Genomic DNA, 16102 nt, shown 5'->3' on the forward strand with positions numbered 1-16102 from the left:
TCCATAAGGGAAAATGGTGCCCAAATATCCGAAACGCACGACTTTTACACCATTTTACATGACATAAAAAATGTAATAAAAAGTGATCAAATTGTCGCACAGTACTCAAAATGGTAACAATGAAAACGTTGTTTCATTTTGCAAAACACCAAAGTATGAAAGTTATTAGCGTCAGAAGATGGCAATTTTTTCTTTTTCGTACACATTCGTTTTTGAAAATGTATTAAAATGCAATAAAACCTGTGTATGTTGGATATATGTTTTTAGGGAATTACTTTGCCACCTGACTGTCTGTCCGCTATATAGTATTTTTGTGTGCTTGATTCTGGTTCTGTAAGTAGGTTCGGAAATTGATTCTGGTGCTTTATTTATGTGCACAGCTTGGTTTTCATGCTGTATTTGTCTAGTGAACATTACGTTGGAGCTGTTTTTATGTACAAAGCTTGGCTCTCATGTTGTATGTGTTCTAACTCAAGAATCTATGCAGTTAACACAAATAACCTGTATTTACAGGTTGTTAAAATGGTTGTATTTGTTTATAAATTAGGAAATTTAGATAGATAATAGGTTGGTATGTAGACAATGAAATAACATAATGTAGACAGTAAATAACAGAAATATTTGGTAGCCCAATAACTTTTCCAACTTAAACAATATAGTAAACACATTGGCCCACATTTATTAACCCCTTAAGGACGGAGGGTTTTTCGCCTCATTTCTCGCTCTCCAACTTCAAAAATCCATAACTTTTTCATTTTTCCGTGTACAGACCTGTGTGAGGGCTTATTTTGTGCGTAACAAATTTTACTTTCCCGTAATGATATTTATTTTAACATGCCGTGTACTGCAAAGCTGAAAAAAAATTCCAAATGTGGAAAAATTGAAAAAAAACCGCACGTGCGTCACGTTCTTGTGGGCTCAGTTTTTACGACTTTCACTCTTCGCTCCAAATAACACGCCTACTTTATTCTTTGGTTCGGTGCGATCGCGGTGATACCAAATTTATACAGGTTTTATTGTGTTTTAATACATTTTCAAAAATTAAACGAATGTGTACAAAAAAGAAAAAAAATTTTTTGCCATCTTCTGACGCTAATAACTTTTTCATACTTTGGCGCACGGAGATGTGTGAGGGGTCATTTTTTGCGAAATGAGGCGACGTTTTCATTGCTACCATTTTGAGGTCTGTGCGACATTTTGATCATTTTTTATTTCATTTTTTATGTTATGTAAAAAGGTGTAAAAGTCGCATTTCGGACATTTGGGCGCCATTTCCCGCCTCGGAGGTCACCGCCGGCCGTAACCGTTTTTATATTTTGATAGATCGGGCATTTTGGGACGCGGCGATACCTAATATGTCTGTGATTTTTACTGTTTGTTATGTTTTATATCCGTTCTAGGGAAAGGGGGGTGATTTGAACTTTTAATATTTTATTAATTTTTTTTATTTTTTAAACTTTTTTTTTTCTTTTTTTTTTCACTATCTTTTAGACCATCTAGGGTACATTAACCCTAGATAGTCAGATCGCTGCTACCATATACTGCAATACTTCTGTATTGCAATATATGGCATTTTTGCAGCACATTCATTACAATGAGCCACTGGCTCATTGTAACGAATATGCAGCTGCCAGATAGCCTCGTGTCAAAAGAAGACACGAGGCTACCATAGCAACTGATCGCCGCCCCCCGATGACGTTCGGGGGCGTGGCGATCGAAAAAAAGATGGCGGCGCCCACGCGCCGCCGTCTTTTAAACGCCGCCGGCGACTTTGCCGGCGGCGTTTAGGGGGTTAATAGCCGCGATCGGTGCAAGCACCGACCGCGGTTATTAGCGGTGGGGGTTTTGTGCAAAATGCAAAAACCCCCACCTCTGTATGAAGAGGACTCAGCCCGTGAGCCCTCTTCATACATCCCTTATACCTCTGCGCCGTAGAGCTACGGCGCAGAGCGTTAAGGGGTTAAAGTCGTTGCACCAGTTTTCTGTCTGACTTTGCACTAGAAAGAATGTGAAAGCTGCTTGCAAAGAAAAAATGTTCACCTGAAAAGGTTCTGCCCGAACCACATTTCTACACCATGAACAAAGGGCACCAGGAAAAATGGTGCTTCTGCCAGAGCAGTGCAGGGGGCACCAGATTCATGAAGACCGTGTGACACTTTTTATGACGCACACCGGATGACGTACAGCTTGCAGTATTTTTGATAAATATATGCCATTATTATTGGTGATCGATTAATATCATAGCTAAATATGATACAAATCATGTTTTTCTCTTTTAAACCCATAATAAATGTGAATATCTATTAAAATTTAAATGATTACTTATGTGTATGGTAAAAAGGAAGCAAAAAACCTACTACTTTCATACTGTCGTTGTTGGGATGTATCTCCCATAAATGGCTATATGCAGTGCATCGCTATTCCTCCTCTATAGTGTGCTGCCGTGAAAATAAAATGCTGAACTATGAAACTATGAAAATAAAATGCTGAAATGGTTATATACGGTTGCTATGGCTATAAATGTGAAATACAAAGACAAATGTAAGGCACAAGGGAGGTACCATGGACCATACATGAATGTGAAATTCTACAATAAGAACAACTATCATTTTTGTATTTATAAGATATAAATATAGTATAATAGTATAATATAGCCATAAAATTTGCCAAAAAGTTTAATATTTGATCTTTTGCATTGACAGATATTGCTGGTTCTCCGAAACCCAAAAGACACAGCGGTATCCTTTTATCATTTTTATAACAGCCTGCCTGCTCTTCCATCTTATACTTCATGGGACTTGTTCTTCAACGATTTTATAGATGGAAAAGGTATTTATTCTACACCTATTAAACCATAAATGATAAAGCTCGTGATCACACACAATCGGAGTAATGTTCTTCTACAGTAGTTTTTCTATTGGGACCTCATTAGTCCAGGAGGCTTGCACAATATTTAAATAAGATTTGCAGAAACCTATCCACTAGTCTGATACAGTGTTATGCAGGGGATTTTCGGAACTAAAATGTATGTGCTGGCAACCCTACAACTGCAACATGCAAAAATGATCCGGTATGAACTGCATTGCAGATACAGATGAGCCTTACTCATGCATGGAATATATAACTCTTATCCAAAAATATTTCAGGCTTGCAAAATAATTAACAAATATTTGTTTGTACAAATTTCAGATCAAATATTTAAGGGAAATATGCTGCAGGGTTTTAACTTTAATAACCTTTCATGCTTCCAGCAGTGTTAATATGACCATATGTTTACTAGAAGGGTTAATAAGATGATGAGCCAGAACCCTAGAACCCAAAAGTGGCGCCCCAACAAAGTACTTGGAAGCAAGTTGGATTATCTAAATTATACTTCTCTGATTAACCCTCCTAATAAACATATGTCCATACTCACAAGTGTTGGGAGCAACAGCACTAGCTTTTTAGTTCTCCGACCGCTCCATTGATCAAAAATTTTGATACACACGCATGCACACAGTACTGTAACATTGCTCACAGCATGCATAGAAGATGTTGATCAGCGATTCCTGCGTCTCTCCGGTGCACCTGAACACAGCCTCAGACATAGGGGCACATTTACTAATAATGTAGGAAACTTCATTAAAAGTGCTCTGCATGTGTATAATGATTGGTGCGCCAGATTCATTAAATATGTGCGCCAGAAATATTGAATCTGGCGCTCTGCCCAACAGAGTTCATCAACCTTTAACATAGGGCGTGTGACAGACTTTGCATGATAAATCTGGCGCACGGTCCAACTGAACACCAAAACACCCCCTAATTTGTGTCACATGATGACTAGTGCAGCTGCGCTACCAAAAAAGTCACATGCAACAAATTTGTGGTGCAGACACTTCTTAAATGCCTGTGCAAGCAGTTTGCACTAGAAAAGAACATGCAAAGTCCATCAGAAAACTGGCACAAAGCCCTTAGTAAATGTGACCCATAATTAGAGATGGGCGAATCGATTCTAATGATTCTAACTTCGGTTAGAATTTCAGGAAAAATTTGATTCGCCACAAAGCCGAAGTTTATGCTGATTCGCGGGAATGAAGTTGTTTTTTTCCCTCATGTTTCTGCTAAATGGGCGCGAGAACAACGTGTTACATGTGGTAGAGAACTCTGGGATGGAGAAAGGAACTCCCCCGATGACATCTGCAGACCTGTAAGCCAATCAGCCACCGGCAGGCTTATGCAATGTCACACAGCCCTATAAAACCCAGCCATTTTCTATCTCAGCACTTCACACTTCTTGTTATAGCGTCCAGCTGCTGCTATTGTGCTGTGCAATTCTTGCTGCAATCCCTTGCTGTTCTCTGAGGGGGATCTGTATACCCCAAATAGCAGTTCTATTTAGTGACAAAATCGAATAGGAAGAAATCTGTTTGACTTTCATGCATCTGCAGTAGTGAGCTGTCAGTTGTGGGGTACCTGTATAACGCACATTGCAATACCTTTTGGGGGCTCTAGTTTACAGCCAGATTTATGTGTGAAATCCACATAGTTTATACAGTGATTTTCGCTGAAATTACACTGTCAGTTGTGGGGTATCTGTATAACGCACATTGCAATACCTTTTGGGGGCTCTAGTTTACAGCCAGATTTACATGTGAAATCCATGTAGTGTATAAACCACTATGTCAGACAGAAAGGTGGCAGGTGGAGCAGGCAGAGGTGGCAGCACAGTAAGGGGATGTCGCAGCAGGGGTGACTCTGTGAGGGCAGAACTGCCGTTGTCATCTAGTGGCAGTGTGTTGATCGACAACCCAAAGGTTGTTGAATGGTTGACTAGGTCGTCCAATTCTTAAAATATAACATCTGACAACCCCAGCTAAGAGTCTGTAGGTTCCTCTGATACAACAATTAGTTGGCATGGCCCAGGAGCAGGTCAGCGGCCCTCACCTGTCCTCAACCAGGCTCTGTCCTGTTCCTTTCGCGCAGCCAGAGAGCTACTAGGTGGTCTGGGCACCTCGCCACTATTCAGCGAGGACGAAGTGTTTGAGGACAGTCAGCAGCTGCTTTGCAGTGAAGAGGTGGGGCAGACTTCTGCTGCTTCCTGCAGTAGGCAGGCTGTGCATACTGACATCGGTGAGGAGAGTAGCAGTGACCGGGAAAAGCAAATTGACGATGATGTAGCCGATCGCACTTGGGAGCTGGGTGTAGCAGGGGAATCTTCATCGTCGGGCGAAGAGAGTGTCAGCTTGCGGAGCAAGCAGCAAGTCGATACTGTGGCTGTGAGTCAGCAGGGTGGCAGCAGTGCGAGGACGGGAGCCAAAACGTCCGTGGGGTACAAATCCCGATTCGCAGGCCCAAATAAGGCTGGCACAGGGGCTCAGCGAGGCAGCGGCGGTAGCAGTCGCTCACTGTAGAGTGTTGGCAGTAAAATTACCACCTCAGCGGTGTGGCAGTTTTTTGTAAAGACACCAGAGGAGCCGAGCATGGGTATATGTCGTATCTGGGGGCAGAAAGTGAAGCATGGCCAGGGAGCTAACCTTGGCACCATGGCCCTGCGCCTACACATGCAGCGTCACCATCCAATGGCCTGGGAGAAATGGGTGTCAGATGCGGTCCATCCTGCAGGCGCAGCAACAGCAGCAGCACCTAGTGGCACACATGCTGTTTCAGCAAGTCAAGGCTCCAGCACCTCTGCCGAAGGGAGCTGTTTGTCTTTGACATCATCTCCCGGTCCAGATGCTCCTGGCTACGCATGGCCCAGCAGTCGTTGAGCGAGGCAATTACAAAAAGAGAACTCTATGCATCCAGCCATCCCAAGGTGCAGAATCTGACTGTGCTCTTGTCGAAGTTATTGGTACTGCAGTCTCTCCCTTTCCAAGTCGTGGACTCTGCACCCTTCAGAGAACTAATGGCTTGTGCCGAACCGAGGTGGAGAGTTCCAAGCCGCAATTTTGTTTCCAAAAAAGCTGTGCCAGCCCTTCATCAATATGTACAACAGAAGGTGGGCCAGTACTTAAGCTTATCAGTTTCTTCCAAGGTGCACGGCAGCGCAGACGTGTGGAGCTGTAATTATGGTCAGGGCCAGTATATGTCCTTTACGGCCCACTGGGGGAATGTGCTTCCCGCCCAGCCAAACCAGCAACTTCAACAAAAGACGGCACTTTCTCCTCCACGTTGTCAAACTGTTGCTCCTGCGCCAGTGTCCGCCTCCTCCTTCTCCACCACCACCTCAGCCTCCACAAGTGCTGCTCCATCATACCACATGTAGAGGGTACAGCGGTGTCAAGCAGTTCTACACCTGGTTTGCTTGGGCGAACGAAGTCACACAGGGGAGGAACTGTTCCACGTCATGCAAGAAGAAATCAATGTATGGCTTTCTCCGCGACAACTAAAAATCGGAACCATGGTGACAGACAATGGGAGGAACATGATGTCCGCACTGCAACGAGGAGGGATGGTCCATGCGCCCTGCGTGGCGCATGTTTTTAGTCTGGTAGTCAACAAGTTCCTGAAGTCTTACACCCATCTGCAAGACATTCTAAAAATGGCCAGGACACTGTGCACGCACTTCAGCCATTCTTACAAAGCCAAGCACACCCTCCTCAAGTTGCAGCGCCAGAACGGCCTACCCCAACATAGTCTGATATGCGATGTTTCCACCCGTTGGAAATCCAGCCTCCATATGTTAGACTGCCTGTATGAACAGAGAAAAGCCATTAATGATTTTTTGATGATGCAAGCGGACTGTAGTACTCCCCTGTGTAACTTTGATGTCAGCCACTGGCAGCTCATGCATGACACCTGCCGTTTGCTCAGGCCTTTTGAAGAGGCCACGTTATTTGTCAATTGCCAGGACTGCGGGATGAATAATGTCATTCCACTGCTTCATGTCCTGGAACACACAAACTCTGTCTGGTCAGGGCACTGGAGAAGTGGAGACTACATCTCATGGCCACATGAGTCCCCTGGGGGCTGAACTGGAAGAGGAGGACATTGGAGCACAAGCAGGGTATGGTGCAATTTGTGGTTTTTCTACTCAGGTGACAGGAGAGGAGGAGCAGGAGCATCCGGAGGAGGTAGAAGACGAGGCAGATGACCCTGAAGCACCGTGGCAGTATACTGTGGATATGGAGACCGGGAGTCCCACAGAGTCACTTGCGCAGATGGCCCACAGCATGCTGCTTTGCCAAACTAGTGACAGCCGAATAATCAACATCCGGCATAGGGATGACTTTTGGCTCTCCACCCTCTTGGACCCTCGCTACCGGTCCAAAATGGGTGACTTTTTTCCTGCTGCTGAGAGGAAGGAACAACTGGCATACAATAGAGAAATACTGAGTACACAGTTGGCCGCTGCCTATGTGCGCCATTGTCCATCCTCTGTAAGGTCTTCCCGGGGGATTCCTGGCAGTCATTGCTCACGTACTACTACCACGGCTGCTGTGGGGAGCTGGGGGGGTAGGAGCAGTAGGAGTTCCATCAACAGTCGCTTAAGTCTGGATTCCTTAATGAGCAATTTCCTTCACCCGCCTAGTGAGGAGGGTAGCCGTCACCCGCAGCAGCAGCAGGACATGAAGCAGACCCTGCACCAGCAGGTGGTGGCCTACTTGGACAGCACTTTACCACCTGAGGTAGAGGATCCCATGGACTACTGGGCAGGCAAACTTGATGCGTGGCCGCAACTTGCGGAGTTTGCAGTAGAGAAGCTGTCCTGCCCGGGCAGTAGTGTGGCATCAGAGCAAGTGTCCAGTGCAGCGCAGGCCATCGTTACCCCCAGGAGAACCCGCTTGTCCACCAGTAATGTGGAGAGACTGACCTTTGTCAAGATGAATCCGGCTTGGATCGGCCAGGATTTCAACTCACCAATGCCTAACGCATCACATTAGATCAGCCACGATGCCTTCTCCAAGCGTTGAGAAATGAGTCGGGGTTCTAACTACCTGCCTCAGCTACTATTCTGATGTTGCCACCCGACCGATGCCACACATCTGCTGCTAGTTTCACCATCTGCCTCCTACCATCTTTACCAGGGACTGGTACACACTATATCATGGTGCCACTCTACAGGCTCCTGCTGCTTCTGATGCCACCTTCACACTATATTATTGTGCCACTCTGCGGGCTCCTGCTGCTGCTTCTGATGCCGCCAACACACTATATCATTGTGCCACTCTGCCTCTCTTTCTGCTTCTGATGCCACCTTCACACTATATCATTGTGCCACTCTGCAGGCTCCTGCTGCTACTGATGCCACCTTCACACTATATCATTGTGCCACTCTGCGGGCTCCTGCTGCTGCTGCTTTTGATGCCACCAACACACTATATCATTGTGACACTCTGCTGCTCTTGATGCTTCTGATGCCACCTTCACACTATATCATTGTGCCACTCTGCGGGCTCCTGCTGCTACTGATGCCACCTTCACACTATATCATTGTGCCACTCTGCGGGCTCCTGCTGCTGCTGCTTTTGATGCCACCAACAGACTATATCATTGTGCCACTCTGCCGCTCTTGCTGCTTCTGATGCCACCTTCACACTACATCATTGTGCCACTCTGCGGGCTCCTGCTGCTACTGATGCCACCTTCACACTATATCATTGTGCCACTCTGCGGGCTCCTGCTGATTCTGATGCCACCAACACACTATATCATTGTGCCACTCTGTGGGCTCCTCCTGCTGCTACTGATGACACCTTCACACTATATCATTGTGCCACTCTGCGGGCTCCTGCTGCTGCTACTGATGCCACCAACGCACTATATCATTGTGCCACTCTACAGGATCCTGCTGCTTCTGATGCCAGCTTCACACTATATCATTGTGCCACTCTGCAGGCTCCTGCTGCTTCTGATGCCACCTTCACACTATATCACGGTGTCACTCTGCGGGCTCCTGCTGCTACTGATGCCACCTTCACACTATATGATTGTGCCACTCTGCGGGCTCCTGCTGCTGCTTTTGATGCCACCAACACACTATATCATTGTGCCACTCTGCCTCTCTTGCTGCTTCTGATGCCACCTTCACACTATATCATTGTGCCACTCTGCAGGCTCCTGCTGCTTCTGATGCCACCTCCACACTATATCATTGTGCCACTCTGCGGGCTCCTGCTTCTTCTGATGCCACCTTCACACTATATCATTGTGCCACTCTGCGGGCTCCTGCTGCTGCTTTTGATGCCACCAACACACTATATCATTGTGCCACTCTGCCTCTCTTGCTGCTTCTGATGCCACCTTCACACTATATCATTGTGCCACTCTGCAGGCTCCTGCTGCTTCTGATGCCACCTTCACACCATATCACAGTGCCACTCTGCGGGCTCCTGCTGCTACTGATGCCACCTTCACACTATATGATTGTGCCATTCTGCGGGCTCCTGCTGCTGCTGCTTTTGATGCCACCAACACACTATATCATTGTGCCACTCTGCCTCTCTTGCTGCTTCTGATGCCACCTTCACATTATATCATTGTGCCACTCTGCAGGCTCCTGCTGCTGCTTTTGATGCCACCAACACACTATATCATTGTGCCACTCTGCCTCTCTTGCTGCTTCTGATGCCACCTTCGCACTATATCATTGTGCCACTCTGCAGGCTCCTGCTGCTTCTGATGCCACCTCCACACTATATCATTGTGCCACTCTGCGGGCTCCTGCTTCTTCTGATGCCACCTTCACACTATATCATTGTGCCACTCTGCGGGCTCCTGCTGCTGCTTTTGATGCCACCAACACACTATATCATTGTGCCACTCTGCCTCTCTTGCTGCTTCTGATGCCACCTTCACACTATATCATTGTGCCACTCTGCAGGCTCCTGCTGCTTCTGATGCCACCTTCACACTATATCACGGTGCCACTCTGCGGGCTCCTGCTGCTACTGATGCCACCTTCACACTATATGATTGTGCCATTCTGCGGGCTCCTGCTGCTGCTGCTTTTGATGCCACCAACACACTATATCATTGTGCCACTCTGCCTCTCTTGCTGCTTCTGATGCCACCTTCACATTATATCATTGTGCCACTCTGCAGGCTCCTGCTGCTTCTGATGCCACCTCCACACTATATCATTGTGCCACTCTGCAGGCTCCTGCTGCTTCTGATGCCACCTTCACACTATATCATTGTGCCACTCTGCGGGCACCTGCTGCTTTTGATGCCACCAACACACTAAATCATTGTGCCACTCTGCCTCTCTTGCTGCTTCTGATGTCACCTTCACACTATATCATTGTGCCACTCTGCAGGCTCCTGCTGCTTCTGATGCCACCTTCACACTATATCATTGTGCCACTCTGCAGGCTCCTGCTGCTTCTGATGCCACCAACACACTATATCATTGTGCCACTCTGCCGCTCTTGCTGCTTCTGATGCCACCTTCACACTATAACATTGTGCCACTCTGCGGGCTCCTGCTGCTGCTGCTACTGATGCCACCAACGCACTATATCATTGTGCCACTCTGCGGGCTCCTGCTGCTTTTGATGCCACCAACACATTATATCATTGTGCCACTCTGCCGCTCTTGCTGCTTATGATGCCACCTTCACACTATAACATTGTGCCACTCTGCAGGCTCCTGCTACTTTTGATGCCACCTTCACACTATATCATTGTGCCACTCTGCAGGCTCCTGCTGCTTCTGATGCCACCTTCACACTATATCATTGTGCCACCCTGCGGGCTCCTGTTGCTGCTGCTTTTGATGCCACCAAAACACTAAATCATTGTGCCACTCTGCCTCTCTTGCTGCTTCTGATGCCACCTTCACACTATATCATTGTGCCACTCTGCAGGCTCCTGCTGCTTCTGATGCCATCTTCACACTATATCATTGTGCCACTCTGCAGGCTCCTGCTGCTTCTGATGCCACCTTCACACTATATCATTGTGCCACTCTGCCGCTCTTGCTGCTTCTGATGCCACCTTCACACTATATCATTGTGCCACTCTGCGGGCTCCTGCTGCTGCTGCTACTGATGCCACCAACGCATTATATAATTGTGCCACTCTGCGGGCTCCTGCTGCTGCTGCTTTTGATGCCACCAACACATATCATTGTGCCACTCTGCCGCTCTTGCTGCTTCTGATGCCACCTTCACACTATATCATTGTGCCACTCAGTGTAAAAAGAGTGCACTCTTTGATATTATAGTGGGATCTTGGCACTCAGCCCAGTCCTTTCGAGCTGGCACAGACCTTACCTTGTCAGGCTGCGTTCCCGCTTCGCTTATTTCGGGAAGTTGGCCTATGTAAGTGCACATGGAAGTGAAGAGTGAAGCGATTCTAAGAGCGGTGGCTGTCATGTGCGTGTCATACTAAAAGACATTGTTTGAAGACCAAACCACGCTCATATTTAACACCTTGCCGACCGAGGACGAACTATATCGAGCTGAGCTCTCTCCATACACAGTGGGTAATGGCTGTATAAAACAGCCAACACCCGCCTGTCACTGCCGCGGTCGGTGCTAGCACTAATCGCGGCAGTTAACCTGTTAAGTGCCGCGGTCGAACCCGACCACGGCACCTAACTTACCTTTACATGTGCCATCAGTTGCTATGGCAGCCTAGAGTCTCATTGAGACTTGTAGGCTTGCCAGGTGCAATGATTTCTAATAGCCACCAGAGGGCAGGCTATTAAAAATCATTGTAAAATAGCTATATACTGCAATACAGTAGTATTGCAGTATATAGTATTAGCAATCGGACCCTGCAGGGTTAAATTACCCTGGAGGATCTAAAATAATGGTAAAAAAAAAAAACAATATGAAAAAACAGTAAAAAAAAAAAAGTTTAAATCACCCCCCTTTACCTAGAACTGATAGAAATATAAATAAACAGTAAAAATCATAAACACATTAGGTATCATCGCGTCCCAAAATGTCCGATCTATCAAAATATGTTAGCGATTTTTCCCAGCATTTAACCCTGTAATGGAAATTGGCGCCCAACGTCGAAAATGCCACTTTTTTGCCATTTTGAAAAATATAAAAAATTCTAAAAAAAGTGATCAAAAGCCCATACAGTCCTCAAAATGAAAGCATTAAAAACGTCATCAAAAGTCGCAAAAAATGACACCACTCATAGCTCCATACACTGAAGTATGAAAAAGTTATTAGTGCCAGAACATGGCAATATGAAGAATTTTTTTTTTGTACAGAAGGTTTTAATTTTTTTAAATGTATGAAAACATTATAAAACCTGTACAAATTTGGTATCCTTGTGATCGTACCAAACCAAAGAATAAAATAGACATGTGATTTGGGGCGCTCAGTGAAAGCTGTAAAATCCAAGCCCAGAAGAAAACGGCGCAAATGCGTTTTTTCATCATTTTCACTGCATTCTGAATTTTTTTCCCGCTTCCCAGTACACAGCATGGAATGATAAATACCATCACTATGAAGTGCAATTTGTTACGCTGAAAACATGCCCAAACAGAGCTCTGTACATGGAAAAATAAAAAAGTTACAGATTTTTGAAGGTGGGGAGGGAAAAATGAAAATGCAAAAACAAAAAAGGGCCACGTCCCTAAGGGGTTAAGCATGGCACAACGTTCTACAACACCCTACAGACTCTCTGCAGCCAGGAAATGCCTGTTTTTTAACGTGATTCGTTTTGATTCCATTCGGGTCGAATCAAATGTTTTCGAAAAATTAGGTGAATAGGGTCGAAACGAATTTTAACAAATTCGCCCATCTCTACCCATAATGTCCAGGAACTGCCTCACACCTCATTGGCCAGATACTTGGAGCTACGATGAGGTGTGAGGTGGTTTACAGCCATTGCTTGTCATTTTGGGTTGGTGGATAGAAATGCATGACAAATGTCCATCAAGGAAATGAAATACCTTGTCCCGGCCACAGGTGCCCCTGCGAACCATATCCCTGGTCGCAGGTGCCTTATTATGCCCGCACCCTGCCTGCCTGCTAACTTACCTCTCCCAGCTCCAGCGGCGGCGGCCATCCCGCTCGCTGCATTCTGGAGCATACGTTCCCATCTCCTAGAGTGCGCACGCCAGCTCTGTAAGATTTAAAGGGCCAGCACGTTGATAATTGGTGCTGGCAGGCCAACCATATTACTTAAATTTCCAGCCCCTTCCTGTGCCCCCTGCCGGATCTTTGTGCCTCACAGCCCGAGAGAAAGCTCCCTAATGATTATCCTGAGTTCCTGTGTCCTGCGTTCCTGTGTTCCCGTCTGCCTGGAGCTCCCATTGCTGACCCTGGCTTGGACTTGACGTTGCATCTCTGCCGCCTGCCCTGACCTTGTGCCTGGACCTGACCCCCAGACTGTCTCCTGCTAAGGTACCTCGACCTCAGCTGCCACCACGGGCTAGTTGCACCTGTGGAACGACCTGGTGGTAACCTACCGCAGCAAGTCCAACCTGGTGCCACTTAGTCCCAGATGTCGGCTAGTACCACCTCCCACGGTGGTCCATTGGATTCACGCATCCCGAATCCTGACAGATATGTTAACATTCAATTTTATGGTTTGTAGAGCATCTGTGTAGAAGTACTATCTGCCTCTGTATGGTCACTGAATGGAAATAATATCCTTGTATAGTGCATAATATATAATGCATTAATATCTTTGTATAGTATAGGCTGTTTAGCATCATAGTGGTGGTATTGCTGAGTCATTATGTAGTGGTGATGGTACTGATCATTGGATATCAGTATAACTTGAGACTTGTATTACTGATAATATAGTAATTTACATGGTGGTGCTTGCTCAAGAACACTATGATGGTAATGTTAGTGTGGATGTAATGGTCCAACGTTCAGAAGCAGCAGAATGTGCACAGTGTTAAAACACAACACTTCACAAGGTCCTTAGTCCAGTGATGGCTCTACATCGCTTTTCAGAAAGTTTCAAAAGGAATCATTAAGTCTAGTTGTAGGTTTCAATGTAACTTGCTACGAGCACACCTTCAGTTACCCGTTCCTCAGAACACTACAGGGCTCTGGACAGACAAGTTCCCACTACAGGCTGTTCCAGGCTTTCAGTGTAACATTACCACTACATCAGGTGCAGGAGGCGGTCATTCAGCAGGACAACTCTGGATTTCGGGTGCTGTCCCACTGTCTTGCGTGGTATGTTCTGCTCTTTAATCTCTCTAATGATCAAGTTGAACCGAATGGTAAATCAGGAGGCTCTTAGCTGATTTTTTTTTCTCGTAAGTAGCAAAGGCGTTGTTGAGTGGCCAATGAGGGGGGATACTAGAATGTGACATTATACAGTCTAGGAGCACAAAAGGGAGCTGTTCAATGACATATTGGACTCCTAAGGTGGGTATTATACTGTGTAAAGACACTAAGGAGGGATTAAATGTTATATGGATATGTCATGTTTCTGTACAGGATTAACATACTTTTTTATATTTCTACTACAGTGAGTTATGGGCAATATTTTGAGTATGTTGTAGACTGGGAGAAAAACTTCAATGATGAGACTATGATGGCAATTTTATTTGAAGAAATGAAAGAGGTAATTGCTTCTTCTGAAGTATATTTCTTTGTGTAAATAAAACCAAACCATTGTACAATAAAACCCTACAAACCTTTAATATACTTTGGGGTAAATGTATGAAACAGTCTAAAAGAAAATCTATGCAGCTGTATTCTTCATCTGGATATAAAATAAAATAGTAATAATAATAATTTTTATTTATATAACAACATCATATTCCACAGTGCTTTACAAGAGAAAGTAGAAATGTTGTGCCATTAGTGAGTGTGATTGAAAGAGAAAAAAAACAAAAATATCTTTTCAGCTCACCTTGTCAACGTCCTGTATAGTAGGTGCCCTGAGTATCTGAGCCGGAGTCCGTTCATGTTGGAGAGAAACATAGGAATGTATCCAGCACTCGACCAAATCCACGAAATGTTGAAAGTTTAAAAACAAAATTTTTATACCATAGTATTAAAAACAGGGTATCAATGCCATGGCAAAAGATCTAGGGGAAAAAAAACTGCCGTGTTTCAGGTCTGAGCGACCCTTAATCCTAGTATACTACGATTAAGGGTCGCTCTGACCTCGCGTCAGTTTTCTTTTTCTAGAAAGATTTTTTTCTTAGAAAGATTCATTTTCAAGAAGAGAGAGGACATGATGTCAGTGAAACAATCACTGATGTTCTGAAGGGGTGAAGTTACATGCAGAAGTAATGTTTGTGCTGAAAAAACCTAACTCAGCCTATACTTGTGTCTATTAAAAGAAATTAACATTATACTCACCTTTCCGATGCCCCCTGTAGGTCCTCTTCTTGCTTTGAGTGCTCCGGCTCCATCTTCAGGTACCTTTACGATGCCAGCACCCACACAAGTGACGGAGCCAGTGGTGCACAATGTCGTTGGCAAGTGGCTGGGGACTGCCTAGCTAAATAATGGGGGGAGGGAGCTGGTCAGCTATATACTGGCTGGAGGCTACAAACAATGCATTTCCCAACCTAGGCTTATACTCAAGTGAATAGTTTTTCACAGTTTTTTGTGTTAAAACTAGGTACCTCAGCTTATACTCAGGTTGGCTTATACTTGACTATATGTGGTATATAGCTGGGTATCATCAGCATAAAGATGATACTGGTAACGAAATATTCTGATAGTTTGTCCGATGGGGGCAGTTTAAAGGGAAAATAGAAGAGGAACTAGGACTGAGCCCTGAGGAACTCCGAAACTGAGAGGAAGAAGAGAAGACAGAGATCCAGAAAGGGCAACAATAAGTACCAGTGAAGAGATCATTGGAGACTTTAGAAAGTAGTTTCAGTGGAGTACATGAGTGAAAACCTGATTGTAGGGGGTCATGCAGGGAGTTAGCTCAGAGACAGCAGGTTAGGCAAGAATAGAGCAGGCGTTCCAGGAGTTTGGAAATGAAAGAAAGATTGGAGACTGGTTGTTAGTCAACCCCTTCCCGCACCCTGACGTAATTCTACGTCATAGGATGCGGGTAGTTCCCGCACCTCGACGCCTGGGCTCGGAAGCTGAGCCTGTGAGATCACCGCGGAACTATCATGATCCTGTCTGTTTAACCCTATAGACCAGTGATGGCAAACCTTTTAGACATCAAGTGCCCAAACCATGTATTTTTCACAAAGTGCCATTGCGACAATTTAAGCAGT

The 16102-nt window shown here is 45.4% G+C and overlaps 1 protein-coding gene across 1 annotated transcript in view; it reads left to right on the forward strand.

Annotated features, from left to right (window-relative positions):
• Nucleotides 1-16102, forward strand: part of LOC140120480 (sulfotransferase 6B1-like) — a 41197-nt gene that overhangs the window by 16189 nt on the left and 8906 nt on the right. The window contains exons 4-5 of the mRNA XM_072139506.1: nucleotides 2703-2829; nucleotides 14381-14475. Of these exons, the coding sequence (XP_071995607.1) occupies nucleotides 2703-2829; nucleotides 14381-14475 (222 nt within the window). The remainder of the gene's footprint in view (nucleotides 1-2702; nucleotides 2830-14380; nucleotides 14476-16102) is intronic.

Source organism: Engystomops pustulosus, chromosome 3 (assembly GCF_040894005.1).
Source record: "Engystomops pustulosus chromosome 3, aEngPut4.maternal, whole genome shotgun sequence".
NCBI classification, from domain to species: Eukaryota; Metazoa; Chordata; class Amphibia; order Anura; family Leptodactylidae; genus Engystomops; species Engystomops pustulosus.